This window comes from Heterocephalus glaber, unplaced genomic scaffold (assembly GCF_053883595.1).
Source record: "Heterocephalus glaber isolate CG9 unplaced genomic scaffold, H.glaber_assembly_v1.0 deba00001572, whole genome shotgun sequence".
NCBI lineage: Eukaryota > Metazoa > Chordata > Mammalia > Rodentia > Bathyergidae > Heterocephalus > Heterocephalus glaber.
The window spans coordinates 12,144,877-12,172,689 of NW_028258357.1; the positions used below are offsets into that span (position 1 = coordinate 12,144,877).

The 27,813-nt window shown below is 41.3% G+C and overlaps 1 protein-coding gene and 1 pseudogene across 6 annotated transcripts; both read left to right on the forward strand.

Moving 5' to 3' along the window:
- On the forward strand, window positions 1-27,431 carry Mrpl42 (mitochondrial ribosomal protein L42). 6 transcript variants are annotated; one of them, XR_015443539.1, is made up of 7 exons: window positions 1-206; window positions 1,736-1,878; window positions 4,709-4,772; window positions 5,214-5,298; window positions 13,824-13,987; window positions 19,657-19,844; window positions 22,097-27,431. XR_015443539.1 is itself a non-coding variant. In XM_013072300.3 (7 exons), the coding sequence occupies exons 3-7, from the start codon at window positions 1,806-1,808 to the stop codon at window positions 17,927-17,929; spliced, it is 432 nt and encodes a 143-aa protein (XP_012927754.1). In that variant the 5' UTR covers window positions 167-206; window positions 1,153-1,260; window positions 1,736-1,805; the 3' UTR covers window positions 17,930-18,046. The 6 variants fall into 6 exon arrangements, 4 of the variants coding, with proteins under 4 accessions (XP_004845022.1, XP_004845024.1, XP_004845023.1 ...); XR_015443540.1 differs by having other exon boundaries at window positions 22,546-27,431; XM_013072300.3 differs by lacking the exons at window positions 19,657-19,844; window positions 22,097-27,431 and adding exons at window positions 1,153-1,260; window positions 17,884-18,046 and having other exon boundaries at window positions 167-206.
- Window positions 15,646-16,803, forward strand: LOC106009395 (Y-box-binding protein 3 pseudogene; annotated as a pseudogene).
- Window positions 27,432-27,813: the final 382 nt, after the last annotated feature.

The following is a 27,813-nucleotide window of genomic DNA, read 5'->3' on the forward strand; positions in this document are numbered from 1 at the left end:
GTGTGTGTGCGGGACAGTGATGAGGCCAAGCAGCTGCAACCACAGGCGGGAGACAGGAGCGCCCTGCCCTGTCTCTGCGTCTGCTGCTCTCCCGCGGAGACTACACTTCCCAGGGTGCCTCGCGGCGCCGGAAAAGCGCGCGGGAAGGTGCCTCGGAGGACCCGGATGTGGGCAAGATGGCGGTCCAGCTGTGAGTAGCTGTTAAGGTAACCGCTGCCTTCTCAGTGTGGGGGAGATATTAGAAGCCGGGCAGGACCAGCAGCTTCAATGCAATTGGTGAGGTCTTCCTCCAGTCGTTGGCTGCAGAACGGAGCTGCTGTCATCTCCAGGCTCCTTCCGTGCTGCCGAAGGACTGGCACGTGGTGTCGCGCATACTCGGGCCGAGGAGGCTGTCCCGCTGAGCTGATTGACCTTGTGGCTCCCGGGACCCTTCCAGGTTGAAGCCTTTAGGACCTGTTCCTGAATACTAGGTCTTTTTGCTTCCAGGAGTCTGTTGCTAATACTTCAGACCCTCTGTACCTTTTTTCTTGGCATTGAATTCTGTGCCAGGGCATTTGCCCCTGAAATTTGCTCCCTGGGATGAAAAGTTTGACCCTCGGCTGGGTGTGCTGCCCTTGGGTAAAAGGAACCTAATATCCCCCAGAATGTTTTTTTCTTGGGTTTGTCGTCCTAAGACGTGAGTTTGTGTCCTACCCGTGCCATCTACTAAGCAGTGGTGTACCCAGTCTGTGAGATGAAGATATCTATTTCGCAGACTTCATGAAAGAGTGCATCATGTATAGGAAAGAGGGCCATAAATTGTAAATAATGTACTACTAGGAACTCTGGGACAGCTGTGCTGAAGTACTGACAAGTATCAGGAGTGAGCGTGAATAGCCGAGCATATAAAAAGTCCTGTGTCCAGATTCCTTTTCATCACTATCTGGTTGGGGAAAGGCATGCATAGTCTTTGCGGCCAGTTAAAAACAAGATGTGATAGTCATATGTCATTTATTCTCAACAGCAAATAGAAGTTGTATTAGTTTTCCCCATTTTACCTCTGAAGAAATGGAGGGTTATTTAATGATTTGTCTAAAGTTTCCCAGTTTGTAAGTGACCAATTCTAACGCCCTTGGAAGCAAGTTCTTTAAATTCTTACTTTCGTACTTTCAGTTTTTTTATGATTCAAAAAAGAAGAATACATCACGTGACTATTACGCGCCTATAATGAAATAATGACGAAAGCACCTGGCAAAGTTGAAAAGTTTATACACATATAAGGTGGTGAAATTTACCTGTTCCTCTATGAAAGTACTTAATCTGTCAAGGATAAGCCTTGTGTAATATTTCATTTAATCAGAAACAATACTACTGTAAGTGATGCAATAAGATCTTGTGTGTAGTACTGGGAGGTTGTACACAGACACAGTAGCTTTAGAGGGGAGATGCTTTGTGTACCATGTGTGAGTGTTTCTAATATTAATTACATGTTTACTGGTACTCATTAAGTAGAAAAACCCACTGGCTGCTGAGTAATTTGTGTTTAGAAGAAACAGTAATGAACATAGTTCTGGGATTTCTCATCTCATCTTTTGATATTGTTCCTCTTTGGCCTATTGTTAAATTTTGTGGAAATGCATAGTTTTTAAAAGGCTTGCTTCAAGGGACTGCAGTGCTAGGTAGTAATTTCTATCGTATTCTCCTACTGTTTAAATTTGTCGTAGCAAGTGCTGATTTTTCTTTATTTCTTAAGCAGGAATGAAAATTGGTGTCCCTAGAAGCAGATTGTAAAGGTGGTTTCCCCCTGATAAGCTTATCTATATATCATGGCAGCGGCAGCAGCAGTAAAATGGGCGATATCAAAGAGAGCTATCTTGAAGCATTTATTTCCAATCCAAAGTAAGTGAGGTTATTTTTAATGTTTAAAAAGAGTTTTAAATATTTTCAGATATTATGGAATAAAGTACCCTGGGGATGTAGCTCAGTGGCGCCGCGCCTGCCTGGCAAGCGAAAGGTCCTGAGTTCAATCCCCAGTACCAAAACCTAAAAAAGAAAAATATAAAACATTTAGTTATTGCATATGCCTTTTATTTGCAGGAGTTTTTGCAATAATGAAAAGGGAGAAAACCTAAATATCTATAAAAAGGGGACTAAATAAATTATGCCACATTTTAACTAAATGTCTTACCAACACAGAAATATCACCAAATATAAGAGAAAAAAAAGCATTCAGAAAACTATCTTATCATATATCCTTTTTGTGCATTAAAATATAATCTATAGATACTGCAGATTGCATAAATCAAGACTAAAAGATCTAGACTAAACACTGACTGCTTGTGTAAATCATAAGTAGAATTTAGGTGAAGAACTGGGAAATGGTAACTTTCTCTCATTTGAAACATTTATACTTAGTGTATTTATACCTGTTCCTTTTTTTTTTTTTTTTTTTAAGTACTGGGGATTGAACCCAGGTCCTTTGCACTGAGCTATATCTACAGCCCTTTCTTATTTTTTTATTTTTATTTTTTATTTTGAGACAAGATCTCTCTAAGTTGCTGTGTAGCTCAGGCTGGGCTCAAACTTGTGGTCCTCCTGCCTCAGCCTCCCACAGTGCGCCACCATACCTGGCCAATTGTTATGTTTTAGTACTTAAAGTTTGCAAATAAAGGATAAATTCACAGTCCCATCTTCCAAAGATAATCATTGGTAATATTTTGATGTATTTTCTTTTTTTTTCCCTATGTACCTAGCCATTTAAAAAAATAAATGTAATTCTAATGAACTGTCTCATACTTTCTTGAAAGGCTATTAATATGTTTGATGGTCAAACAATGGACCCATATAAGTAAATAGAATGTAAAAATCTTATTCTCAGCCAACTATTTCACTTTTCTTTCCCTCTATAAAGTCTGTTCTTTCTCTTTCTTTCTTTCTTTTTTTGTTGTTTGTTTTTTTGAGACAGGGTCTCACTGTGTAGCTCAGGATGGCCTGGAACTCACAGCAGTCCTCCTGCTGGGATTACAGGTGTGGGCCACCACGCCAGGCTGAGTTTATAACATTTAACACGTTCAAAATAAAATCAACCTAGAATTAAGTATATACAGCAGGAGATTGCTAAGAGACTTTAGCTATAAACTAAGAGTCAGAACAAAATTACAGTCAACTTTTGATTATCTAGAAGCGTTTTTATTGATGAGAAGTGGAAGAAAGGCCCCTTGCTACTTAGCCTTGGATTCATGCTGACAGGAACCCAGCCCAAGGGTGATGAGTAGCCAGGCCTAATTGGTTTCACACAAAATCTGAAAACCCATTCCTCAGCCCCCAACTGAAAATTACTACCTTTTCTTACTGGATTTCTTACTACTTTTATATTATATCTGTTTTCATATCCCAAGTACTTCTTATACATCACAAGGGATAAATGTGTTTCTTGCCCTGAAATGAATGGATTGGAATGATTGTCAGAATATCAAGTTAACTAAGAGCTAATTGCGGTTATAGAGGAAAATTACCCACTATCACTCAGTCATGCTAATACTCAATGATGAACTCAATGGCAATCCTCCTGCCTCAGCCTCCCAAATGCTGGGATCACAGGTATGCACCACCACGCCTGGCCTAGGATTTACTTTTAACTATAATGAGCTATCTCTAAATTTTTTCCTTTGTATTGAAAAGTACATTTAAAAAATTTTTAACATAAATGGACCTTTTGCAAACATTGAAAGTAATTATGGCCCTTGAATTGTAAGTTTTTTTAAAAAAGGAAAATACAGTTAAAAAGGAAAAAAAGGACTGGGGATTTAGCTCAGTGGATCCACCGCCTGCCTCGCAAGCGCAAGGTCCCGAGTTTGATCCCTGGCACCAAAAAAAAAGGAAAAAAAGTTAATTTTGTGTTTTATCACTTAACACTCTTTATAAATTGTGTACCTCAGAATGCCCATTTACATCCCATTCTTGGAAAGGTCAGAATACCCCAATACATCGTACCTCAATTCACAAATTTAAGTCTTTCCACAGTTCTGGTCACAAGCTGAATTGGACAAGAACTGAATCAAGTTCAAAGTTCAGGTTCAATATTGATCTTAGGGGGAAGTTTGATTCAGTTTTCATCCAATTCAGTTTGTGAGCCAAATCGTGGAAAGAATCAAGCTTGTGAACTGAGGAGCCACCAGACTTTCTTTGTGAATCTGTTCTACCTGTCGTTTCCCCTGGAGGAGTGCTGTATCCAACCTTTTAGCACTGTGCCTCATTGCTTTGCTCCTTGGGGCACCGTGGTTACCCTCTGCGCTGGCCAGGCCTGCGCATGTGCCGCTCTCTGCCCTGTGCCGCCCCATCCTACCCAGGCGAGCCTGCTGTGTTGGAGTCCCTTCTTCTGGTCCCTTCTGAAGGCAGGACTCACTTGTATTTGCTATTGAATCCCTGCCACATCATGGAGACCTGTTTCCTATGGAACAGTAAATGTTGGTTAAATGAGTAAACTAGCTTTAAATTGATGTGAGAGTATATGCTCAAATTAACAATCTAGCTGGGTGTGGTGGTGTGTGGTGCATGCCTGTAATCCCAGCACTTGGGAGGCTGAGGCAGGAGGATTGCCACAGGTTCAAAGCCAACCTGGGCTACATAGTGAGTTCAAGGTCAGCCTGGTCTACACAGTGAGACTGTCTCAAAAAAAAAAAAAAAATTAAATGAACTAAATTTATTTCCCTGTCTTGGGTTTTTGCAGATGGAGCTTTATCTTGTGTTTGTTGTAAATCTACGTATTCTTCTCTTCCAGATGACTATAATTGGTATGTATTAAAATTCAGTGGAAAAAATAATAGTCTTAGCTGTATCTGAAATGATTTAATTTTTCCTTCTGCTTACTTTTCTGATTATCTTTCTGTAATTTTGTTTTTAAAAATGATTTCAATGATCTTATTTTGACCCAGTTTAGGATTATAAACATTTTAAATAAAACTCATTATTATTGTGTTTCAGAGACTACTTAATTTATGACATGCTGTTAGAAATGCTATCTTTTCATCCTGAAGCATCCTTTTGGTTTTTGGAAAAGTTAATTAGTTTTCACAGTTTTCTGTCAGGGTTCATACCATTCACTGAAAATTTCTTCTAACCCAGTAATAAAGAATATTCTTTTTAGCAATTTGTGATGAATTAATTTTAGCCCTAAGAATAATCATTCCACCTTGAATGTAATATAACTCTATGTCTAAAACATTCTTTTTTAGCAAAGTAGAGCTTGCCTTGACATCTGATGGCAGGACAATAGTATGCTACCACCCTTCAGTGGACATTCCATATGAACACACAAGAGTATGTATGAAAAAAATTTTAATTTGCTGTTAAAAATATTCATACTGTACTTCCTTACAGTATATAAAGAGAATTATTTATTTGGTTATTTCTTGTTTTGGTGTTTTTATTTTACTGTTTTGATTCTTTCCTTTTTTTTTTTGGTACCAGGGATTGAACTTGGGTCCTTGTGCTTGCACAGTAGGTGGTGAAACCACTGAGCTAAATCCCCAGCCCTCCTTTTTTTTTTTTGATATGGGCTCTTAAGTGTAGTTCAGGCCAGCCTTGAACTTGTCATTTAGCGAAGGCTGACCTTGAACCTGTGATCCTCCTGTCTCAGCCTCGTCAGTGCTGGGATTGCAGGCATGTGCCAACATGCCCGGCTCTGATTGATTTGCTTTTTGAGGAGAAAACAACTAGATAATGATGCATTTAGTGAGACCTATTTTTACAAATCACTAGGGCCAGTGTGCTTGTTGATTTGGATAGATTATTGTCCTTTTGCTAGTTTTTATTCAGTTTGCTGCTTTTTGGGGGTGCTGGGAATTGAACCCAGGACTTCATACCTGCTGGGCAAGCGTCTTGCCACTGAGCATGTGCCCACTCTTTACTGTTTTCAGCCCTTTGTCTTTCTGCTGCGTGTCCAACTCCGATTCGTGGACACTAATCAAGGGCCTCTTTTGTTTTATTTCTTTGGGTAAAGTGTACAAAAATGGGCCTAAGTCACTGGCCTTTGTGCTGTCAACCCTCCAGCTCACTGTTGTCTCCTGTTGTTACCTTGTGTGTCTGGCTACCTGCTCTGTCTCTCTGGTAGCAGTTATTCCAAGAAGCCCAAGGCCATTAGGTCGTATTTTTAACATCCAGACTCATCCCCATTTGGCTTTTTATGTCTGTGAATCTGACTCTTCCATCCTTCCCAACTCTCAAAACTTTCCCACTTGAAAAAGAGCAACAAAACTTTCTCACTATAATTTTAGAACTTACTGTCCTTGACAGATTCTCTCACAACCTTAACCTTTCCAGAATGTCACCTTCACTTCCGACGCTGATGGAGATCTGACTGTGCCTTGGGGACACTGCTTCCCCCGAGATCTTTCCAGTCATTGCTGCGTTCTCTCCCATTTTCTTTTTAACACTAGACACAGTAGTTCCTCAGGGTCATATCCAGATTATTTCTCCCTCCAGCTTTGGAACTTGTGTCATCAAACCACATCATCCATTCTTTTTTTCTGTCATTTCTCCTCCATTCTTCCCACTCTTCCTTGAAGACAGGCTTACTACCCTATCATGCGCTTCAACAGTGTTGAATCTAAATGTGCTGAAAGGAAAAAGATCCTCTTCTTCCTTCTGCCAGATGTGTGTTTTTTTAAAGTACTAAAATTCTAAAATGTTTTTCTAGAATTTAGGGTTTTTCATTTAGGAAAATAAGGATATTATACCAGGGGCAAAAATAAATGATTTAGAGGAAAAATGTAAAGAAGTTAGTATGTCTTTTTCTTTTCTTTTTTTTTTGTACCAGGGATGGAACTTGGGTCCTTGCACTTGCGCAGCAGGTGGCAAAACCACTGAGCTAAATCCCCGGCCCCGAAGTTAGTATGTCTTTTTAGTAGATGTTTTAATGGGAATTTGAAAAGTCAAATTTTAAAATTCTTAAAGGGAAGTTCAAGTTGATAGTCTGAGTGTTGAATAAAATTGACAGTCCATATTTTTTATTTTTCATTGTACTGAAACATTTACCTACCCTTGCTTTGAAGTTTGACCAAGGAGTACTATAGAGAAAAAAGGTCTGAATCTGCCAGGGGCTTTTGGTATGGACTTCAAAGAAGCTGTTAATTCCAGTGTCTTTTATCTTTGCACCTGGAAACATTTAAGAGAAAAAGAGTGTGTGCCGAATTAGAGTCAAGCCCGCTTGGGGGCAGGGAGAGACAGTGGACATTTATTACGCTTGAAAATAACTTCTTGATTGATTTTATTTAGGCCTTCACACTAAGCTACACCCCCAGCCCTGTTTTATTTTTTATCTTTTTTTTTTTTCTAGACACAAGACAGCTTTAGTTGTACACACAGAATGACATTTATGCTTTAAAAGGGAAAAATAACATATCTTTCCAGCTACAGTTCTCCAATCTACTCCATACTGTAAAATTTGTTCTTTGCTTCAATTAAATGGTTATTATCTAGTCATTCATTAGTTCTATAAATAGATTACAGTACATCCTAATAATCTGAGGAATGAGAATAAGAAAAAGTATAAGAAATTAATTCACTTTTTAAAGTACACTATAAATTCAACATTAAAAATATGCAATGACTTTATAGAAATACCCATAACTATTAAATTCCAGAAATTCAGTTTAAATATAACATTTTGATGACTCTCATGTAAAATGTATTAACAGTAACAGCAGCAAATCTTACATTTAATATACCAATCTTTTGACATTTAAATTGATCTGTTTAACATAACTGTGTATATCATGTGCTTCTGGATACGAAATCCTAAGAAGTACACATTATTACTGATGCAGTATAGTATTCCAGTCAGAAGCACATAATCTGAATCTCAATATGAGGAAAAATTACATAAACCTCAAATAAAAAACATTCTATTTTCAAAAAGTCAGAGCTGTTTTCTTCAAAAAAAATTTTTTTTTATTTTGGCAGTATGTAGAAAGTGGTTTAATATAGGGATGGCAGTGTTGGTTCAGCATTGGAAGATCCACCCCCTAAAGTCATCATTTTAACCGAGGAAAGGAAAAAGCCATATGATCCTGTCACTAATTGGAGAAAAAGTATTGGATTAAATTCTACAGCTGTTCATGGTGAAAGCTATCAGGAGACTAGAAGTAGAACAGAACCTTCTCAACAGATCAAAGACATGTACTCCATACTTCAGCAAAAATGCCTTATATGAATGGAGAACATACAATGCTTTCTCCTTAAGGTGGGGAACAAGGGTAGATATGCTTAGTCTTCATCTGTCCATTAAACTTTGAAACCTAGGCCCAAACCAAAATAGTCTGGCAATAAAATGACGCAGTTAGGATAGGATTGGCAAGGTAGAAGTAAAATCTTTATATGTAGATGAAATGATCATCTACAGAGAAAATACTAAGAGAGCTCTAGGAGCCCCTAGAACTTGTATTTGAATTTGTCAGGATTAGAAAACACAAGGTATACATAAAAATTCAGCTCTAGGTATACTTGCTATAAATGAAGAATTGGATATTGAAATTTAAAAGTTATGTAGGGGTACAAAGGACCTACAAAAGTAAAAAGAAAAAGAAAACAGTGTTGGAAGACGTTTATTACCTAATTTTAAGACTTCCTCTAAAACTGCAGTAATCAAGGCAGTGTTGGTGTAAGGAAAGATATAGATCAATGGAATAAAACAGAGAATCTGGAAATAGAACCACACATATGTGGTCCACCGAGTTTTGAAAGATTATTTAACATTAACGTTTTATAGAACATAAACTCAATTCAAGAGCAGAGGAAAAGATAGTGTTTTCAGCAAATGGCACTAGAATACTTGATATCCGTATATAAAAACTTAACCTCAACCCTTTATTTCTATACATAAAAATAACTTGAAAGGATCTATGGACCTAAATATGAAAGACTAAAACTATAAAACTTTAAGAAGAAATTATAAGGGAAAATGTTTATGAATTTAGGGTGGGCAAGAATTTCCTAGGATATAAAAAAACATGATGTATAAAAGAAAAAAATTGATAAATGAGATTCCATCAAAATTTAGAACTTTAAATGACATGGTTAAAATGAAAAGTAGTCCTTAAACAGACCATATTTACAATGCATATAAACTATGACCAGAATATATAAAGAACTGTTATAACTCATTAATAGACAACCCAATTAAAAAGTAGACACAAGAAGATGATAAATAGCCAGTACAGCACAAGGAAAGGTGTGTAACACTAGAATCAGAAAAATACTAATCAGTACAATAACAAGATGGAATTATACACTCATTAGGGAGATGAAGTTAAAAGTTTTTAAAGCCTTGTCATGACTTTTTCTTTTTGTTGGATTCTCCCCATTTGTGTTTAATTTGTCACGCCCAAGGGATTCATTCTGCTGGGCTTCCTGGTGTTGTGATCCTCATTGTCTTTTCTTAGGATATTGTCTAAAATTTTTTGAAGTGCCGGTTTGGTATTCATGAAGTTCCTGAGGTGTTCTTTATCATGAAAGTGTCTTATTTCTTCATCAATTTTGAAAGATAGTTTTGCAGGGTACATCAATCTGGGTTGGAGGCTGTTTTCCTTTAGGGCTTGAAATACATTACTCCAAGCTCTTCCTGCCCTGAGGGTTTGCATTGAGAAGTCTGCTGTGATTCTGATGGGCTGTCCTTTGTATGTGATTTGTTTCTTTTCTCTCACTGCTTATAGAATTTTGTTCTTCTGTTGGATTTCTGGAATTCTAACTATTATATGCCTATGTGTAGATTTTTTTTGATCAAGGCTATTTGGAGTCCTATATGCCTCACTTATCTGTATGTCAAGTTCTTTTCCCCTCCTTGGGAAGTTTTCTGTTGTCACTTCTGTGAACAGTTTTTTTATGTCATCTGCACTCTCTCCTCTTTCTTCATTGACTCCAGTCAGTCTTATGTTATTCTTCTTTGCATTGTCTAGCAGCTGCTGGATTGATTTCTGGTGGTCCCTTACAATTTTAAAGCAATTTTTCTTTTCCTGGTCACTAATTGCACTCTTATCTTCTGTACCTGAAATTCTGTCCTCACATTGCTTCATTCTGCTGCGTAGATTTTCAATGGAGTTTTTAATCTCCTGGAAATCTATTTGCATCTGTTTTATGGATTCCATTTGTTTATGTTGGGATTCCATCATGTTCCTCAGTTCCTCTGTTTTTTTATCTGTGCCCTCTCTAGATTTATTAATCATGTCTTGCACTATGGGCACAATCTCTGCTGTTATGTGAGAAATTATTTCTGATTTCATTTTTTCTAGATCCTCTTTTGTTGCCAGTTCAGGGAGTCCAGGTGGTTGAATATCAGATTGTTCCATCTTGTTTCCCTTTGGGGTTGCTGTAGGTGATCTGGAAGTCTGTTTTTGAGACTTGTTTATGTGTCTTCTCATTTCCGGGGTGGGGGGGGGGCGGCGGTGCTGCTGGCGCCCATGTGGCTGCGGCTCACTTAATCTGCCCTGGGAGTGGTGGAATGGTGGCCTGGGAGCCACCTCCTGGGCGCTGGGATTGGCTCACCTCCTCTGCCCTACTCAGCTCCTTCCTCCAGAGCCTTTCTTTATTTTTTATCTTGACAAGGTCATGCTAATTGCCTGGGCTGGGTTTAAACTTGCGGGTCCTCCTGCCTTAGCCTCGCAAAGTGCTGATTATAAGTGTGTGCTACCATGCTTGGCTTTTGTATTGTTTTAGACGTTTGATTTTTACCAACAAGTATGAAAACCTAAGTAACAATAGGGATAGATTCTCCAGAGACAGAGTTTGGGATAGCAGAGGATTGCAGTGAGGATATGAGTGCCATGGTAAACTGCATGTTCAGAACTGGAGCCAAAGGGGCGTTTCTAAAGGCAGAACGGCTACAGGGACCAGTAAGGGAGCAGTTGTTGGGCAGATGTTCACGTGATGTAACTTGTGTAAGATTGCAGCGGCATTGTGCAAGGTTGCAGTTGCTGGCAGGCTCTTGTGTTCATGTTATCTGGTAAAATACGCATAAGAAGCCCTCTTTCAGAACCTCCCCACTGTATTTACTACTACTAGTACTTCTTCATCTTCTGCCTCCTCTTCTTTGCTTCTTATTTGTTAGGGCTTGACACAAGTGACTCCATTTGATTCTGACAGTTTTCACAGCTCAGATTCCATGTTTCCTTAGCACCTCTCAGGGATGTAATAGTAATTTGCAAAGATACTATTATTTCACTTTATCAAGAGATAGTCTTTTAAGATTACTTTAAATATCTAAGGAGCACTTCCTCTTTAATTTATATCACTTTTTCTGTTTGTGGTTTTATTTATTTATTTATGTATTTAGTGGTACTGGGGATGGAACTCAGGACCTTGTGCTTGCCAGGTAGGTGTGGCGCTACTGAGCTACACCCCATCCCTGTTTGTGGTTTTAAAAGAAGTATCAATAACTACCTACCACTTATTAAACTGTACTTGGGACAGCAAAGCATACTACTGTATATATCATTTTATTTAAACTTCAAACTCTTATGACTCCACTGATTTTACAGAAAGGGAAATTAAGAGTTTTACTTGCCCAAGACCATGGAACTGCCAAGTGGCAGAGTCAATATGTTAACCGTTTCATTGTGTTTCCTCCTTGGGCTGGGCTGCAGTGTTGTGTGGAGCACTTGCACAGTGTGCAAAAGGCCCTGGGCTTAATCCCTAGTACCACACACGTGTGTGCACACAAATGCATGTGCACACACCTTCCTCCTATTCTCTCCTACCATAGGAGGGAGTATTACATCACTAATAAGTAAGTGCTTCCTTATTAATATAACTTTGAAGACCTTTAATCATTTTGTTTCTTGAGATTTATTTCTAAATCTTATGTGTTCTTGCCTAAATTCTACTTGATCTTCGCCAAAAGGCTGAGAAGCAATTGCCTACATTCCATTACTTGTTTTTCTTTTTTTTTTTTTAATGGAGTGGGTACAGGGGATCAAACTCAAGAGCAGCATACCACTGAGCTCTGTCCCATCCCCTTTTAGTTTTTATTTTGAAATAGTCTCACTAAATTGCATAGGCTGGTCTCCAACTTGTGATCCTCCAGCCTCAGCCTCCCGAGTAGTTAGATTACAGGTGTGTACTGCCAAGAACTGCTTACTCATGTTCCTTACCCCTAGCAGAATTACTCTGTCTGTGATAGGACTGTCACTTTATTTCCTTTCCACTTCTCATTGATCTCTATCACTTTGCATTTCTTTTTTTTTTTTGGTACTGGGGATCGAACTCAGGACCTTGTGCTTTTGAGGCAGGCGGCGGAACCACTGAGCTAAATCCCTGGCCCGATTTCTGAAGTACGTATTCAGTTGTGCCACCTCTGTACGCACGTGCATTGCCTTTTATTTGAGCCAGGGTCTCGTTATATACTCCAGGCTGGCCTCAAACTTACTGTATAGCCTAGGCTTATCTTGAACTTTCAGCCATCTTCCTGCCTCGGCCTCCCAAGTGCTGGGATGGCAGCAGGTATGTGCCAGCACACCTGGTTTACACATTGCTTTTTTTTTTTTTTTTTTTTTGGTACTGGGGATGGAACTCAGGCCCTTGTGCTTGTGAGGCAGGTGGCGGCACCACTGAGCTAAATCCCCAGCTACACATTGCCTTTTTAAGAAGTCATCTTTTCATGAAAGTAGGTATAATGTGATATTTAATATAGTGGTCAAGTGTTGTAGTTTTCAGTAAGGGTATATAAACATAAAGAAGACATCTATATTTGAAGGCTTCATATCTGGTTGTAAAGTTAAGTTTTCATTGTACTATAATATGTTGGTTATTTGTAAAGCAAGGCAGTGTTATAGTTGTTACATTATTGATATGTCTTTTTCATTATTACAACATTATGTAACATTGAATGTTATAATTATTGTGACATACATTCTATTTACTTTTTTTTCTTTTGAGCCAGAGGGTCTCTCGCTATATAGTTCAGGCTGCCTTTGAGCTCACTATGTAACCCAGGTTGGCCTCGAACTTGTGGCAACCCTCCTGCCTCAGCCTCCCAAGTGCTGGGATTACAGGCATGCGCCAACACACCTGGCACATTAGTATTATTTATATTTAAAGTAGGTGGGCTGGGGGTGCTCAGTGGTGCTGCGGCACGCCTTGCAAGCGCAAGGTCCCGAGTTTAATCCCTGGTACCAAAAAATAAATAAATAAAGTAGATGACTTGGCTCTTCAGGTCAGTGAGTCGTAAAGGCTTTAGTGAGCCACTGTTGCTGATGGGAATATGTTGTATCACATATTTGGGGAGATGAAATTTTTTACTAATTAATGTCTTTGGGAGGAAAACTACTCAAATTTACCATAAAGCATTATTTGATAGCATTTCTGTTACCCAGAATGAAAACAGTGAAAACCTTTTTGTTTCTATAGAATATAAGAAATGTTGTATTCTGTAATTCTTTTGTTTGTTTGTTTTTTACATTGCTGGTGCATGTGCTAGACAAGGGATCCACACCGAGCCCAGTGAATCTCACCTTCGTGATACATAAGACAAACTGTAAACTTTTATGCCAGAAGAAATAATGGGCCTCATTTATACTTTGGGAAATAGAAACAGAAGTAACAACTGCTTTATTATTGGGAAAAAATAATTTTGAATAAGAATTTTATTATTAGAAAAGAAAGCAAAACTTTGTTGTGACAAGAAAAACATTTCTGACTCTGCTAAATCATACAGCGGTGTGAACTGTTCTGATAACTTATCTCCCCGAAGTGCTGAGTGAGATGCTGAGTGGTGCTCGTTTTATTGTCAACTCAGTCAAATCCTGGCTAACATTTTTATATTTTCTTCTTGTTTGTTACTGATTATTTTGTAGCCCATCCCTCAACCAGACCCTGTCCATAATATTGAAGAAACACATGATCATGTGCTGAAAACCAGATTAGAAGAAAAAAGTGAATGCCTTGAGCAAGGACCCATGATAGAACAACTTAGTAAAATGTTCTTCACGACCAAGCATCGTTGGTACCCTCATGGGCTGTAAGTCTTATTTTCTGTCTTCATTGCCCACTACACACTGTAAAGGAACGCAACTTTTCTTGCATTAACAGCTTCTGAAAAGGTATTGTGCATGGGGAAATGAACCCCATGCAAGAGCACATACTATATTATGCTTTTTTCTCATTTTTTTCTTTTCTTTTTATTATACTTTTAAATCCACGTATACTGTAATTAAAATGAAATAGTTCATTTTTTCCTTTATTCTTATTATTATTATTGTGGTTTTTTGAGACAGGGTCTCATTAATGTAGTCCAGATTGACCTTGAACTCACTGTGTAGCCCAGGTTGGCCTCAAATTCATGGTGATCCTCCTGCCTCAGCCTCCCAAGTGCTGGGATTACAGGTGTATGCCACCAGGCCTGGCCTATTTCTTTCATTTTAATGAGAGAATTTAACTAAAGCTTTCAATGAGTTTTGCATGAGTTCTTGAAAATTCTTTGATGGTAGACATTTAGTGTGTTGCTTTTGTTCCTTCTGATAAATAATTGATTCTGTTCTTACCCATTTATCCGTTTCTTTAATGTGAAAAATTGGAGTTCAAACTGAGCATGGTGATATACGCCTGTAATCCCAGCACTCAGAAGGCTGAGGCAGGAGAATCACTGTGAGTTTGAGGCCAGCCTGGACTAAGTAGCAAGATCCTTTCTCAAAAAAAAAAAAAATTGGGGTTCAGCAAATAACTGGGCAATATATATTATTCTTTGTTCCTATAGACATACAATTACCCTTCTGTTTGGAAGTGCTCACATTTTATAACATAAGTTCTTTGTTTTTGTTCTTCCCTCCTGGTACTGGGGATCAAACCCAGAGGTGCCCTACCACTGAGCTGTCTCCCCACCCCTTTTTCTTTATGTATCTATTTAGGTACTGGGGATTGAACAAAGAGCCTTTGCACTGAGCTACACCCTTATCCCCCACCCCCCTTTTTAAATTTTTAAATTTATTTATTTATTTATTTACTTTTTGGTACCTGGGATCAAACTCACGTCCTTGCACTTGTGAGGCAGGTGGCAGGACCACTGAGCTAAATCCCTGGCCCTTTGGCTTTGTTTTTTTAGACAAAGTCTCCCTATGTAGTTCAGGATGGCCTTGAACTCACTATGTACCCTAGGGTGGCCTGGAATTTATGGTGATCCTCCTGCCTCAGCCTTGCTGGGATTACAGTCCAGCACCACCACACCTGGCTTCTCTTTTTATTAAAACATGAATTATAGTTTAAGAGGTTTCTGTTCAGAGGAAAATATCCCTTATTAAAATTTCAATGATGAGTAAGATCGCGCCGAGCAGAGCGCGCGCAGCCGGACTAGAGCCGCCCCGTGAACTTCGTCCCCAGCGACAACGCCACCGCCAACCGCCACTGAGTGCCCGAGCGAGCAGTGGCATGAGCGAGGCGGGCCAGGCCCCCGGCTCCACCGGCGCTGCCGCGCCCCCGCCGGCACCCCCGGCCCCTGCTGGCCCCTGCTGGCCCCTGCTGGCCCCGGCCGGCGGCGAAGATGCGGAGAAGAAAGTTCTCGCCACCAAAGTCCCTTGGCACCGTTAAATGGTTCAACGTCAGAAATGGATATGGGTTTATAAATCAAAATGACACCAAAGAAGATGTATTTGTCCATCAGACTGCCATCAAGAAGAATAACCCTGGGCCAGGGATTTAGCCCAGTGGTTCCGTCGTCGCCTGCTGCGCAAGCGCAAGGGCCCGAGTTCGATCCCCGGTACCAAAAAAAAAAAGAACCCCCGCAAGTATCTGCGCAGCGTGGGAGACGGAGAAACTGGAGTTTGGTGTGGTTGAAAGAGAAAAGGGTGCTGAAGCAGCCAACGTGACCGGCCCGACAGAGTCCCGGTGGAAGGGAGTAGCTATGCTGCTACAGCCGGCGGGCCCCCGGCGCCGCCCCGCAGCTACGCTGGGGAGGAGGAAGAGGCAGGGAGCGGCAGCAGTGAAGGATTTGAGCCCCGCGCGGCTGATGGGCAGTTCTCGGGGGCCCCGGGCCAGCTGCGCCAACCCCAGTTTTACCCTCGGTAGTGGATAGCGTAGCGGCAGCGGCGCTTCCCGCCCTACCACGTGGGACAGAGCTTTGGCCGCCGCCCCCCAGGCCTTTCCCCAGCCCAGCAGATGGGGAGCTGAAGGACGGAGTCCCCCCGAGGGAGCTCAGCTTCAGGGCCTGGTGCATCGGAACCCGACCTACCGCCCACGGTACCGCAGAGGGCCTCCTCACCCGAGAGGCTGAGGACAAAGAATCAACAAGCGACCAGTGGTCCAAACCAGCCAGCTGCTCGCCGCGGCTACCTGTGCCCCTACAACTACCGACGTCGGCCCCACCCTCCTAACACTCCTTCGCAAGATGGCAAAGAGACCAGGGCAGGTGAAGCACCAGCTGAGAACCCGGCGCTGAGTGACACCGGGTCCCTGGGCCCCTTCACCACCAGCAGGGTGACCTAAAGAATAACTATTCAAAAATAAAGCAAACCTTACCAACACCAAAGACACATCTAAGCAATAAAGTGGAAGACTAAACAAGATTTGAACATTGGAATGTTTACCATTAGTCTTTGAGAAACTAACAACTGCAAGAGGAAGATGTCAGAAAATATTTCTAGCCATCTGGGAGCCCAGGAATGCCTGCACAGGATATAGGAGAGCATCCTCCCCAGTTTCAGCTACCACTAGGTTTATATTTTTTTCCTGGTTTTTACTGTTTTGGTAATTGAAAGAAGAAATATTAATTCTACATGGGGAGTACCCCAACCAAAGAAATCTGAAATTGTTATGTAGTAAATGGTTTTCTTCCTTTTTTGTTCATTTTGGATGCTGGTGCTAAACTTCTAAGTGTCGTGATTTTAAAAAAAGTTTTCCCCTTATTTATTTTTAGGATGGGGGGAGGACAACATTTTTGCTTCCTTTTGTGACTCTCTTTGGAAATGTGCAGTAAAAATTTTCTCAAAAATAAGATTTTTAACCTTAAAAAAAAGAATTTCAATGATGCATGGTTATGTTTATGATGTGGCATTTCTTTGCTATGAAGACAAGTCATTAAGCCTTTTTGTTGTTGTTTTTGTGATGCTGGGATTAAACCCAGGGCCACATCCCTTACCCTTTTCATTCCTTTTATTTTGAGACAGAGTCTTGCTAAATTAACCAGGCTGGGCTCGAATTTGTAATCCTCCTGCCTCAGTTTCCTGGAGTGCTGAGATGACAGTTGTGTGCCACCACACACAGCTATAATTATTTATTAGTTTTTAATTAAAAATCAGTAATTCAGCTTATTTTGAAATTATCCCCAAGAGCTGAAGGATTTTCCAAAGTGCTTAATTAATAGAAAACAGTTCTTGTAGGACTGAGTGCTACATGCCTGTAATCCCATCACTGTGGGAGGCTGAGGGGGGGAGGGCTGAAGAGTTTAAGACTATCCTAAGCAATTTAGTAATTTGGTGAGATCTTGTCTCAAAAAAAAAAAAATTTTTTTTTCTTAAAGGCTGAGGATGTACCTCAGTGTGAAGGAACTAGGTTCAATCCCCAGGAATGTTAAAAAAAAAAAAAGTTTCCATAATGGGAGAGTGTGACTAATGTTAAAAAATGTGTGAAATATTTCAATAGTATATTTATAAAATTACCTTGAAAAAATAGATAAAATTTAATTGATTTTTCAAATAGTTCTAATAAAAACAGCAAAATACAAACATTTAAGATTTTTTATCGGGGGTAATTAACTTTTTTTTTTTGAGACAAGGTCTCATTGTGTATAGCCCAGGCTGGCCTGGACCTCATGGCGATCCTCCTGCCTCTCCCTCCCGGGTGCTAGGATAACAGGCATGCACCACCACACCCAGCAAGAGTAATTAATTGATTAAAAGAATCGTATCTCAAATATCTTTTTTCAAGGTATCACAGACGTCGTATGAAACTGAATCCTCCAAAAGACAGATGATATTGAGGTTCTTGGAAGAATCGGAGAAATGTTATCTTGTGCCTCCTTTGCCATTGGAGAAAATACACTCTGATGCTGTGGTAATAGTAAAGTAATAAAATGTCTTTTCATATATGAGATTGTGTATTTATTTCTTTATTAAATCTGGATTTGACATTCATTTTTCAGTGAAACTTTTTTTTTAATAAGCAAAAGTGTTTGTTTGGGCTCGGGTTTGCAGTCCCAGCCCGAGATGGAGCGGCCCCTGCCCAGGCCGCACATTAGGGTGGCAGCGTGTGGTGGCGCGAACCTGCCCAGCTCACGAATCAGGAAGTGAAGAGAGGAAGGGGTCACCGTCCAGTCTCCCTGCAGGGCAAGACCCAAGACCCGAGGACACCCCTCAGGTCCCCACTGCCTCCGGGCCTCGGGGACAAAGGCTTTACGGTTTACATTTGGGGACCTTCACCTCCTAAACTGCAGGAGGCCTCGCTTGTGGGACTAGGTGCTGAAAGCCTCAGCTCCCTAACCCGAGACCGCTCTCATCCGGGCCCTAAGGGGAGGTGCTGGGACTCGGACGGCGCCCCACTCCGGGGCCGTCGCCGAGTGAGGTAGGACGCTGGCTGAACAGTGAGCCGGGACGAGCTCACCTCGAGCGAGTCTGGCTTGCTCGGCCGGCCGCCAGTCACTAAGGTGCAGGCCCGCGTCAGGTCCTGCAGTCACCCGTTCTTCGTCCCGTCGTCCTGGGTCTCCTGTCTCTGCGTGGTCTCCAGGACGCTCAGGCCCGGCCCTCAAACGGTGGGGAAACCCGGCTCCCTTCACTTCTGCTTCGCACCTGTCCCTGCCTGCCTGCCTGCCAGCAGACGCACTCTGTCCCCGGGCCCAGCTCGGGCTCTGGCCAGCACTCGGCCACCTTCTGAGCCCGGCTTGGCCTCTCCGCGCTCCGGCTCCTTCAGCCACCCTTGGCTTCCATTGCCTCTCTCTGCCCCTGCTGGGCTCCCCAGGTCTGGTCCGGCCCCGCTTCCCTGCCCCAGCGCCCGCTGCTCTCCGGCATAGGATGCCTGTGCCCAGGACTCTCACCTTGGGAATCCTGCCTGGCCTCTCGGCCCCGAATACTCCCACTCAGCCCCGAACTATCTGCGCCCCAGGTAAAACTATTTCATCTTATTTCCCTTTGAGATATTAAAGTCTGTAACCTGTCTGGTATGACCAGGTATTTTAATATCAGCCCAACATCATTATTAGCATAAATGATTAATAAAATGTGCATACTTCTGAAGGGATTTTTATAGTTTATACTGGTTTTTTTTTTTTTTTTTTTTTTTTTTGGTAACGGGGATCGAACTCGGGTCCTAACACTTGGAACGCAAACGGCAGAACTACTGAACTAAATCTCTGGCTCTGAAGAGATTTTTAAATTGCCTTTAAGAATAATTTTTTTTTTTTTTTTGGTACTGCGGATCAAACTCCGGACCTTGTGCTTGCGAGGCAGGCGGCGGTGTCACTGAGCTAAATCCCTGGCCGAAGAATAAATTTATAAACTGGGCATGGTGGTGCATGCCTGTAATCCCAATACTTAGGTGGCTGAGGCAGGAGGATCACTGCTAGTTCAAGGCCAGCTTGGGCTACATAGTGAGTTCAAGGGCAGCCAAAAAGGAATAAACTTACGCAGTTTACACAGGAAATAGATGTTGCAGTGTTTGCATTGGCTTCTAGGCAATGAATTTGTTACTTTTTCACTTTCTGCACAGTACTACATTTCATGCTAACCCTTGAAGGGACATCACCCTCACTATCAGGGAGGCTGCCTGACAGAGCCCTACCTCGCAAATGGAGGCGCCAGCGTCTGAGCTGTCAGCTCCACAGCCCTTCAGCGCATTACAAGTTGGTGGCTTCCTTTCACCCAGGACAGTGTCCTAGAGGTTTTCTAGGATATTAGGTAAGTTGTGATTCTTTTTCTTTTTCTGGGTGTTTCAAAAATTATGTTAGGATCAGAACACATGTGCATGATTGTAGCTAGCCCTGACTAAAATGTGCCACCATGCCCATGGTGGGGTGGTGTTAACAGGTCGATCCACTTACACAGCGTCCCACACACTGCTGTGCCTGTGATTTCTGTTTAGCAGGTGAGGAATCTTTTAAGAAGATGGGAATGTGCTTTATTCAAACTTGTAAAATATTTGTGATGTTAGGGCCGGGGATGATTTAGCTCAGTGGTTCCGGCGCCTGCCGCGCACACGCAAGGGCCCAAGTTCGATCCCTGGTACCAAAAAAAACCCAAAAAACAACAACAAAAAAATATTTGTGATGTTTGAAAAACAGGTATGCAAAATAAGTTCTCCCTTAATGTATTATTTAGTTCTTTTAGTAAAGAAAATCCAGCTGACAGCCCAAGTGGCCGATACAACGTGAAGAACAGCAAATAGGAGAGAATAAAGGAAGTGATAATGGCAACCCTGTGTTGCCCAAAAGTAATGTTTTTAAGTGGTTTACTTTTTTCATTAATATTAATGGGATCAACATAAGTTTGATAAAAACTTGATAGGCAGAAATATTAACCAGGTATGCCGATGATAAATCCTTGAGGGATGATTCATTTTTCCCCCATGCTTATGTCCCAAAATTTTACAAAGATCAAGACAGGGTAAGAATAAAAACAAAATAACAAAATTTTTCTTCTGTGTACAAAGATCTATTAAACAGATGGTTCCACTCCAGGATGCCCAAGCCGAAACATTAAGATGCCAATGCTTTGAAGAATGAATTTTGGGGCTGGGGATTTAGCTCAGTGGCATCGCGCCTGCCTTGCAAGTGCAAGGTCCTGAGCTCGATCCCTGGTACTGGAAAAAAAAAAAAAAGAATGAATTTTGACCTTGTTTTACTGGGAATATAGATTAACACTGTTGTTCCTGGAATTTTACTTTTCGTAGGTTGCTCATTTTTCACTTTCTTAAACACATATTCCATCACCAGTACCACCTCTCCCATCCTTTGCCTCTTCTCACCATCACACTAACTTTTATTTTTCAGGTACTGGGGACTGAACCCAGAACCTTCACACTGAGCTACATCCCCAGCCCAGTTTTTATTTTTGATTTTGAGACAGGGTCTTGATAGTTTCCCTGGGCCAGGCTTGAACTTGAAATCCTCCAGCTTCAGCCTCCCAAAATGCTGACATTTTTAAAATTAATTATTTTTCAGGGATATGAAATTTTTTAAATTAAAAGACAGTTTGAAGATGGAGAAGGTGGAAAAGAGAGATGACAGGCAGCTACTGTGGATGAGTAGGGAGAATTCGAAAGTGAATTGCTCCTGGATTTCTTGTCCCAAGCTCCCTTTATTGAGATTCCTGACCCACATAGGCTCCTGGAATCTGATTGGCCCCCTGGCTTGTCTTTCATCCTAATCTTGGATTTCTTCTGGCCAGGACTTTTCTCTGTCCTAGCTTTTTTTCTTGGATGGCTTTTTAAGGTTCTTGGTCCTTAACAGCTTGCTGATCCCTGCATATCTGTTAGATATCTAACATGCTGAGTTTGTGTTCTCTAATGTCGAATAATCAATTTTAGGAACAACAGTTTAAGAGTAGGAAAAATTTACTGTTAGAGAGAAAGCTTCTAAGACAGACATGAAAATTATTTTTCAATAAACACTGGGGAAGTAGGGACAGGAGGAAAAGCGACAGAGTGGTGTTTTCCACATCTACGGGACACAAGAAAAGCACTTAGACATTCAGCTGGGGAGCCTTGCTGTCATAATCCCAATGTGGGTAATCACAAAGGGTTCCTGCACTGTTGGATTCCACATAAATCACATGTTTGTTGCCAACATTTCACAGGAGGAAGGAGGCTCTGATTATACCAGCCATGCTTTTGTCCAAAACAATACACAAAAAAGAACCCAAAACAATACCCTTCCTCCCACACAACCATATACAAAACCAGAACGCTCTGGAACAACCAGTTGTCTGCCAAACCTTCAGCGAGGTACAGAGAGCAGCGTGGATGAGAGATGTTGCTGCCTTAGAGGCTTTGCTACAAATGCAGGAACAGGAAGTGACTTGTAATTGTGTGCAGAATATGTGTCCGCTTCTTTGTGGGTGCTGCGGTTCATACCCGGCTTCATCTTTGTCACTCTCCTCTGTCACGGACCAGGTGTGCACCCTCATTTGCCCTCTTTGTCCTTTTGTCCCAGCTCCTGTTCACCCTCTAGGCGATCTGGCAGGACCACGGAGCCACCACTGCCGAATCCCCCTCGGCTTCCTGGTCCTCTTCACGGCTCACTGCACCCTGTTTCCTGCAGCCGTCAGCCCGTCCCACATTTACCTACACCCCAGCACTGCCCTTGCTGCCGTGCGCCCCTCATTATACAAGGGTTGAAGCGAGCCTTGATGCAGGGCTCATATTTATCCAGGTAAACGGCATGGATCCGGCAAGGGGTCATAGTTCATGCCCAACTTGCTGAACATCCACCCCAGGGAGTCCTTGCAGATGGGCAGGATGCTGGCGTCAAACCTGCTTTGGGCCGTGTCGGAGCTGGGGGCTTGATGACCCCATCTGCATCCTCGTGAGGAGCTCCAAACCAGTCCTTCAGCCGGGAGGCAGGGCTCCTCAACTGTGGCGTTCTTTTCTGTGTTTCGGCAGCTCAGGTTCTGGGAGACAAGCACAGGGCCCATCGCAGACAGTGGTCAAAGGACGTGTTGGGACTCCAGTTTCTGAAATAATCATCGTCCCCAAAGCGGTTCCAGTACTTGTCCCCGTCTTTCTGGGAGACGCTGCCCAGCCACTGGTTGTCGTCTAGGAAGTTACCATTGTTGAGGCCCGAGCCTCCACATCGCCTTCTTCAACGTTGCTGCCCATGATAAGCCTTTAGGCCCCGTCTCCTTCTAGCTGTTTGCAAACAAAGTTCCAAAGACAGCAGAAAACTTTAATGCTCTGAGAGCTGGAGGGAAAGGATTTGGTCCTGAGGGTTCCTGCTTTCACCGGATTATTCCAGGATTTATGTGCCAGGGTGGTGACTTCAAAGGCCACAGTGGCACTGGCAACAAAGCCATCTACAGGGAGAAATTCGAGGAGGAGAACGTCATCGTGAAGCACACAGGCCCTGCCACCTTGTCCATGGAGGATGCCGGGCCAGACACAAACGGCTCCGAGCTTTTCATCTGCACTTCCGGAAGAGCGGTTGGACGGTAAGCAAAGCGAGCGGTCTTCCGGAAGGGGAAGAGAGCGCGAACATGGGGGTGGGGGGCATGGCGCGCTTTGGGGCCAGGGACACCAAAAGCTGCACAAAGATCACCAAGGTGACTGGAGAACTCCAGCGTGCTTGACTGGCCTGTGTCCCATTCCTCTGCAGAGCCCTCCGCCCCATCTGCTCTCAGGATTCCATTGTCTCCGTACTCTCACTGCGGATCTTTGGGTTCCGTATTTTCCTTGCTCCCCTCTAGGTCTAGCTGGATTGCAGATTTAAGTTGATGGTAATCAATACAAACTAAATAATGAAAAGAATTTTTTCACGCCCGGCCCCATCACTAACATTTTTATGAAATATGTATTTATTTCTTTAGTATATTTAAAAATTGCATAAGTGAAATGGTCCTGTCAAGTGAATAGATTCAGCTACACAAGAAACTACCCCCAGGCGTTATTTCCATTGGGAAGGCAAGACGATAAAAAGCATTATTGGTGAAACCACCAGAGGGCACTCTCACACAGGGTTCAATTTCCACATCCCTCACCCCAAGGCAGTGATTTAAAAGCATTTAATTAGCAGAGAATTTGGATATTCATTAGTTGTGAATGAGTAGTAGGATAAATGGCAGTAGTGAAATTAAGTGTTGGAATAGTCAGAGGCTATTTTTCATTTTGTTGATCTACTCATCAAACAAAAACTCCTAATGAGAAAGCTGACTTTTTGATTGGCCAAGAGGAAATAATGGTTCAGCAAGGGCCCTAATGCCTACTGAACCAATGCCTAGGGATCTATGTGGTTTTTCTAAAGACATTGTTTTCCAATCATGAGTGTAGTTCACTTACTTTTAAAAGAGACCAAATCGGAAAATAATTGCCCTATCCAAGAGAACATTATTAACATTTTTGTGTTCTTCATTTTATTTCTCTGCATTAATATATTTTGGAAATAAAAATAAAAGGACTAGGAATGTAGCTCAGTAGTAGAGTGCTTGCCCAGCATGTATGAGGCAGTGGGTTTAATCCCCAGTGTAGCTAAATAAATAAAATAGGGCTTGTTATGCATGCTGTTTTGTAGCTTGCATTTTTCATTTAATAGGAATCTTTTCCACATCATTAAATACTCTGATTTAATGGGTGCATGCTCTATAATCTGAATTGTCATAATTTAATTAACTTCCTACTGTTAGACATTATCTCTGTTTCTGTTTGCTCCATGTTATAAATAATGCTGTTACTAACATCCTGGTAGATCCTTCCTGAGTTATTTCCTTAAATTAATTTCTGCATGTGTAGCTATTGAATCAAAAAGCATTCATGCTCACTTATGTATGTACATACGTGTGTATTTATGTAGTAGTACTGGGGATTGAACCCAGGGTCTTCACACTGAGCTATGTCTTTTTTTTTTTCAAACCTTACTTTTTATTTTTAAGAAGAATTAAATGTTGAACCATGATGTTATGATATCTACTTATGAATTTTATCTGTACTCTTTGAAATTGCACTGGCCAAACATATTGTTCACATGATTAGAAACAATAAATTTAGTGATTAATTGTATTAATTTTGTTTTTGCTTAAATTCTTCTATTGGTACATTTTAGGTATACAATACATTTACATTTATCATTGGGTGCTTGTACCTGTACATGATGTATCTTGGTTCTTATTTTTTCCCCGTTACCTGTGCACCCTTCACCCCTAAACCCTTCCCTATTTACATACTTCGTTTCATTTTTTTTTTTCTTTTCTCATAATTTTTCCTTTCCATTCTTTCCTTTCCCCATCTCCTCCCACCACCCCTACCCCTTTGGACCTTTTCCTATTTCAAAGTATCAATTATTAGTTATAAATCCTTTTAATCCTTATTTACACTCTCAGTTTCTCACACTAGAGAAACCATTCGGTATTTACACATGTGTGTCCTATTTATTTCACTTAAGAATATGGCCTCAATATGCATCCATTTAGCTATGAATGACTCTAGTTTCTTGTTCTTTATGGCTGAGTAGTACTCCATTTTATAAAAAAACTACAGGCCAATCTCCCTAATGAACATAGATGCAAAAATCCTCAGCAAGATACTGGCAAACAGAATACAGAGGGTCATCATGAAGATCATACACCCTGACCAAGTTGGATTTAACCCAGGGGTGCAAGGATGGTTCAATATTCATAAATCAATAAATGTAATACACTATATTAACAGAGTCAAGGACAAAAACCATATGATCATCTCAATAGATGCAGAAAAGGCATTTAACAAAATCCAACACCCATTCATGATAAAAATGCTACAGAAAATTGGAATAGAAGGTCTTTATCTCAACCTGATTAAGGCTATCTATGAAAAACCAACAGCCAACGTCATACTAAATGGTCAAAAACTGAAAACTTTCACGCTAACATCAGGAACAAGACAAGGATGCCCAGTATCACCACTCCTGTTCAATATAGTTCTGGAAACATTGGCCACAACAATTAGAAAAGAGAAAGAGATAAAAGGAATAAAGATAGGAAAGGAAGAAGTTAAACTGTCATTATTTGCTGACAATATGATACTTTACATAGAAGACCCCAAAAACTCTACCAAAAGACTTCTAGACTTAATTGACAGATTCAGTAGAGTAGCTGGATATAAGGTCAACACTCAAAAAATAATAGCCTTCTTATACACAAATAGCAGACTCACTGAGAGAGAAATTAGGGAAACAATTCCTTTTACAACAGCATCCAAAAAAATGAAATATCTAGGAATCAATCTAACAAAGGAAGCAAAAGACCTCTACACTGAAAACTACAGCACCCTGAAAAAGGAGATTGAGGAGGATATAAGAAAATGGAAAGACATCTTGTTCCTGTAAGGAAGAGCCAATATAGTGAAAATGGCCATACTTCCAAAACTACTATATAGATTTAATGCAATGCCAACTGAAATTCCAACAGTATGCTTCACAGAACTAGAGAAAACAATTCAAAAATTCATTTGGAGCCAGAAGAGACCTAGAATAGCAAAAGCAATTCTGAGCAACAGAGACATGGTTTGGGGGTATCACAATACCCAACTTGAAGCTATACTACAAAGCTACTGTGATAAAAACAGCATGGTACTGGCAAAGAAACAGACCCAAGGATCAGTGGAATAGATTAAAAGATGCAGAAACAACTTCAGACATACTCAGCTACCTCATCTTTGACAAAGGAGCCAACCACCCTCATTGGAGGAAAGACACAAAACCTCAATAGCATGGGAACTAGCAGAAAGAATCAACAACTGGGATCTTATCTTATTAAAAAGCTTCTGCACTACAAGAGAAACCACCAACAGAGCTAACAGACAACCTACAATGTGAGAAAAAAATTTTAGCAGCTGTAACTCAGACAAAGAGCTACTATCTAGAATATATAAAGAACTGAAAAACATCAGACCCCCCAAATTCAAAGACCCAATTCAGAAATGGGCATCTGAAATGAACAGACATCTCAGACAAAGAAGTAAAAGCAGCAAAGAAACATATGGAAAAATGTTCAGCATCACTGGTCATTCAAGAGATGCAGATGAAAACAACACTGAGATTCCACCTCACCCCAGAAAGAATGGCTGCTATCAAGAAATCAACCAATAACAAGTGCTGGTGGGGGTGTGGGGAGAAAGGAACCCTTCTCCATTGTTGGTGGGAGTGCAGACTGGTGAGACCACTATGGAAATCAGTGTGGAGATGCCTCAAAGAACTAGGGCTGGAGATCCCATTTGACTCAGCTATTCCCCTGCTGGGTATTTTCCTAGAAGAATTAAAAGAATCATTCCACAGAGATATATGTGCACCTGTGTTTATAGCGGCACAGTTTGTAATAGCTAAAGCTTGGAAACAGCCCAAGTGCCCATCAACTGGAGACTGGATAAAGAAGATGTGAGCTATGTCTTTAACCTTTTAAAAAATTTTTTTCATGCACAGCCAGGTGGGGTGGTGCAAGCCTGTAATCCCAGCACTCAAGTGCCTGAAGCAGAAAGATCACCTAGGGTTTGAAGCCAACCTGGACTACATAGTTCAAGGACAGCCTGCATTGCATAGGGAGATCCTGTCTGAAAAAAATCTTTTTCAGGGATGAAAAAAGAATCAAGATGAGTTCTATACATGAACCAACTCCCCACAATGAACGTAATTATGTACTGAAAGCATGTACTACTAAAATTTTTTTAAATTATTTTTTTCTTTGAGGTAGGGTCTCACTAAGTTGCTAAGTCATCCAGGCTGGGCTCATACTTGTGATCCTCCTGGCTTAGCTTTCCAGAGCTGTTGTTAATAAAAACAATAATATTTTTTATTTTATGCAGAACAACCTGAAGTCTGCCTCGTGACTTGACAGTTACCCAGGGTTTACTGTGTGTCCATGTCAACAGCATGGCACTAGGGTTCGGGGATCCATGCAAACGCAGGCAGGAGGAGCAGCAGAGGAAGAAGGGGGCACTGTAGGAGCATATCTCAAGCCTTTCTCAAAGAAAGGCAGTAGAGCATTCTGAGTCACTGAAAACCTGTGCAAATGGGCCTTCTAAAACACACACTGTACTGTGTGTGTCGGGGCAACTTTCCTATTGGGGAAGGGGCAGGGAAAAGACATTGATAAATAAGGGAGCATTTTCCGTGATGGGATGAGAAGGGAGGCTTTCTGCATGGAATGTCCCCAGCCCACAGACCTGATATTCAAAGGACACCATCTATGA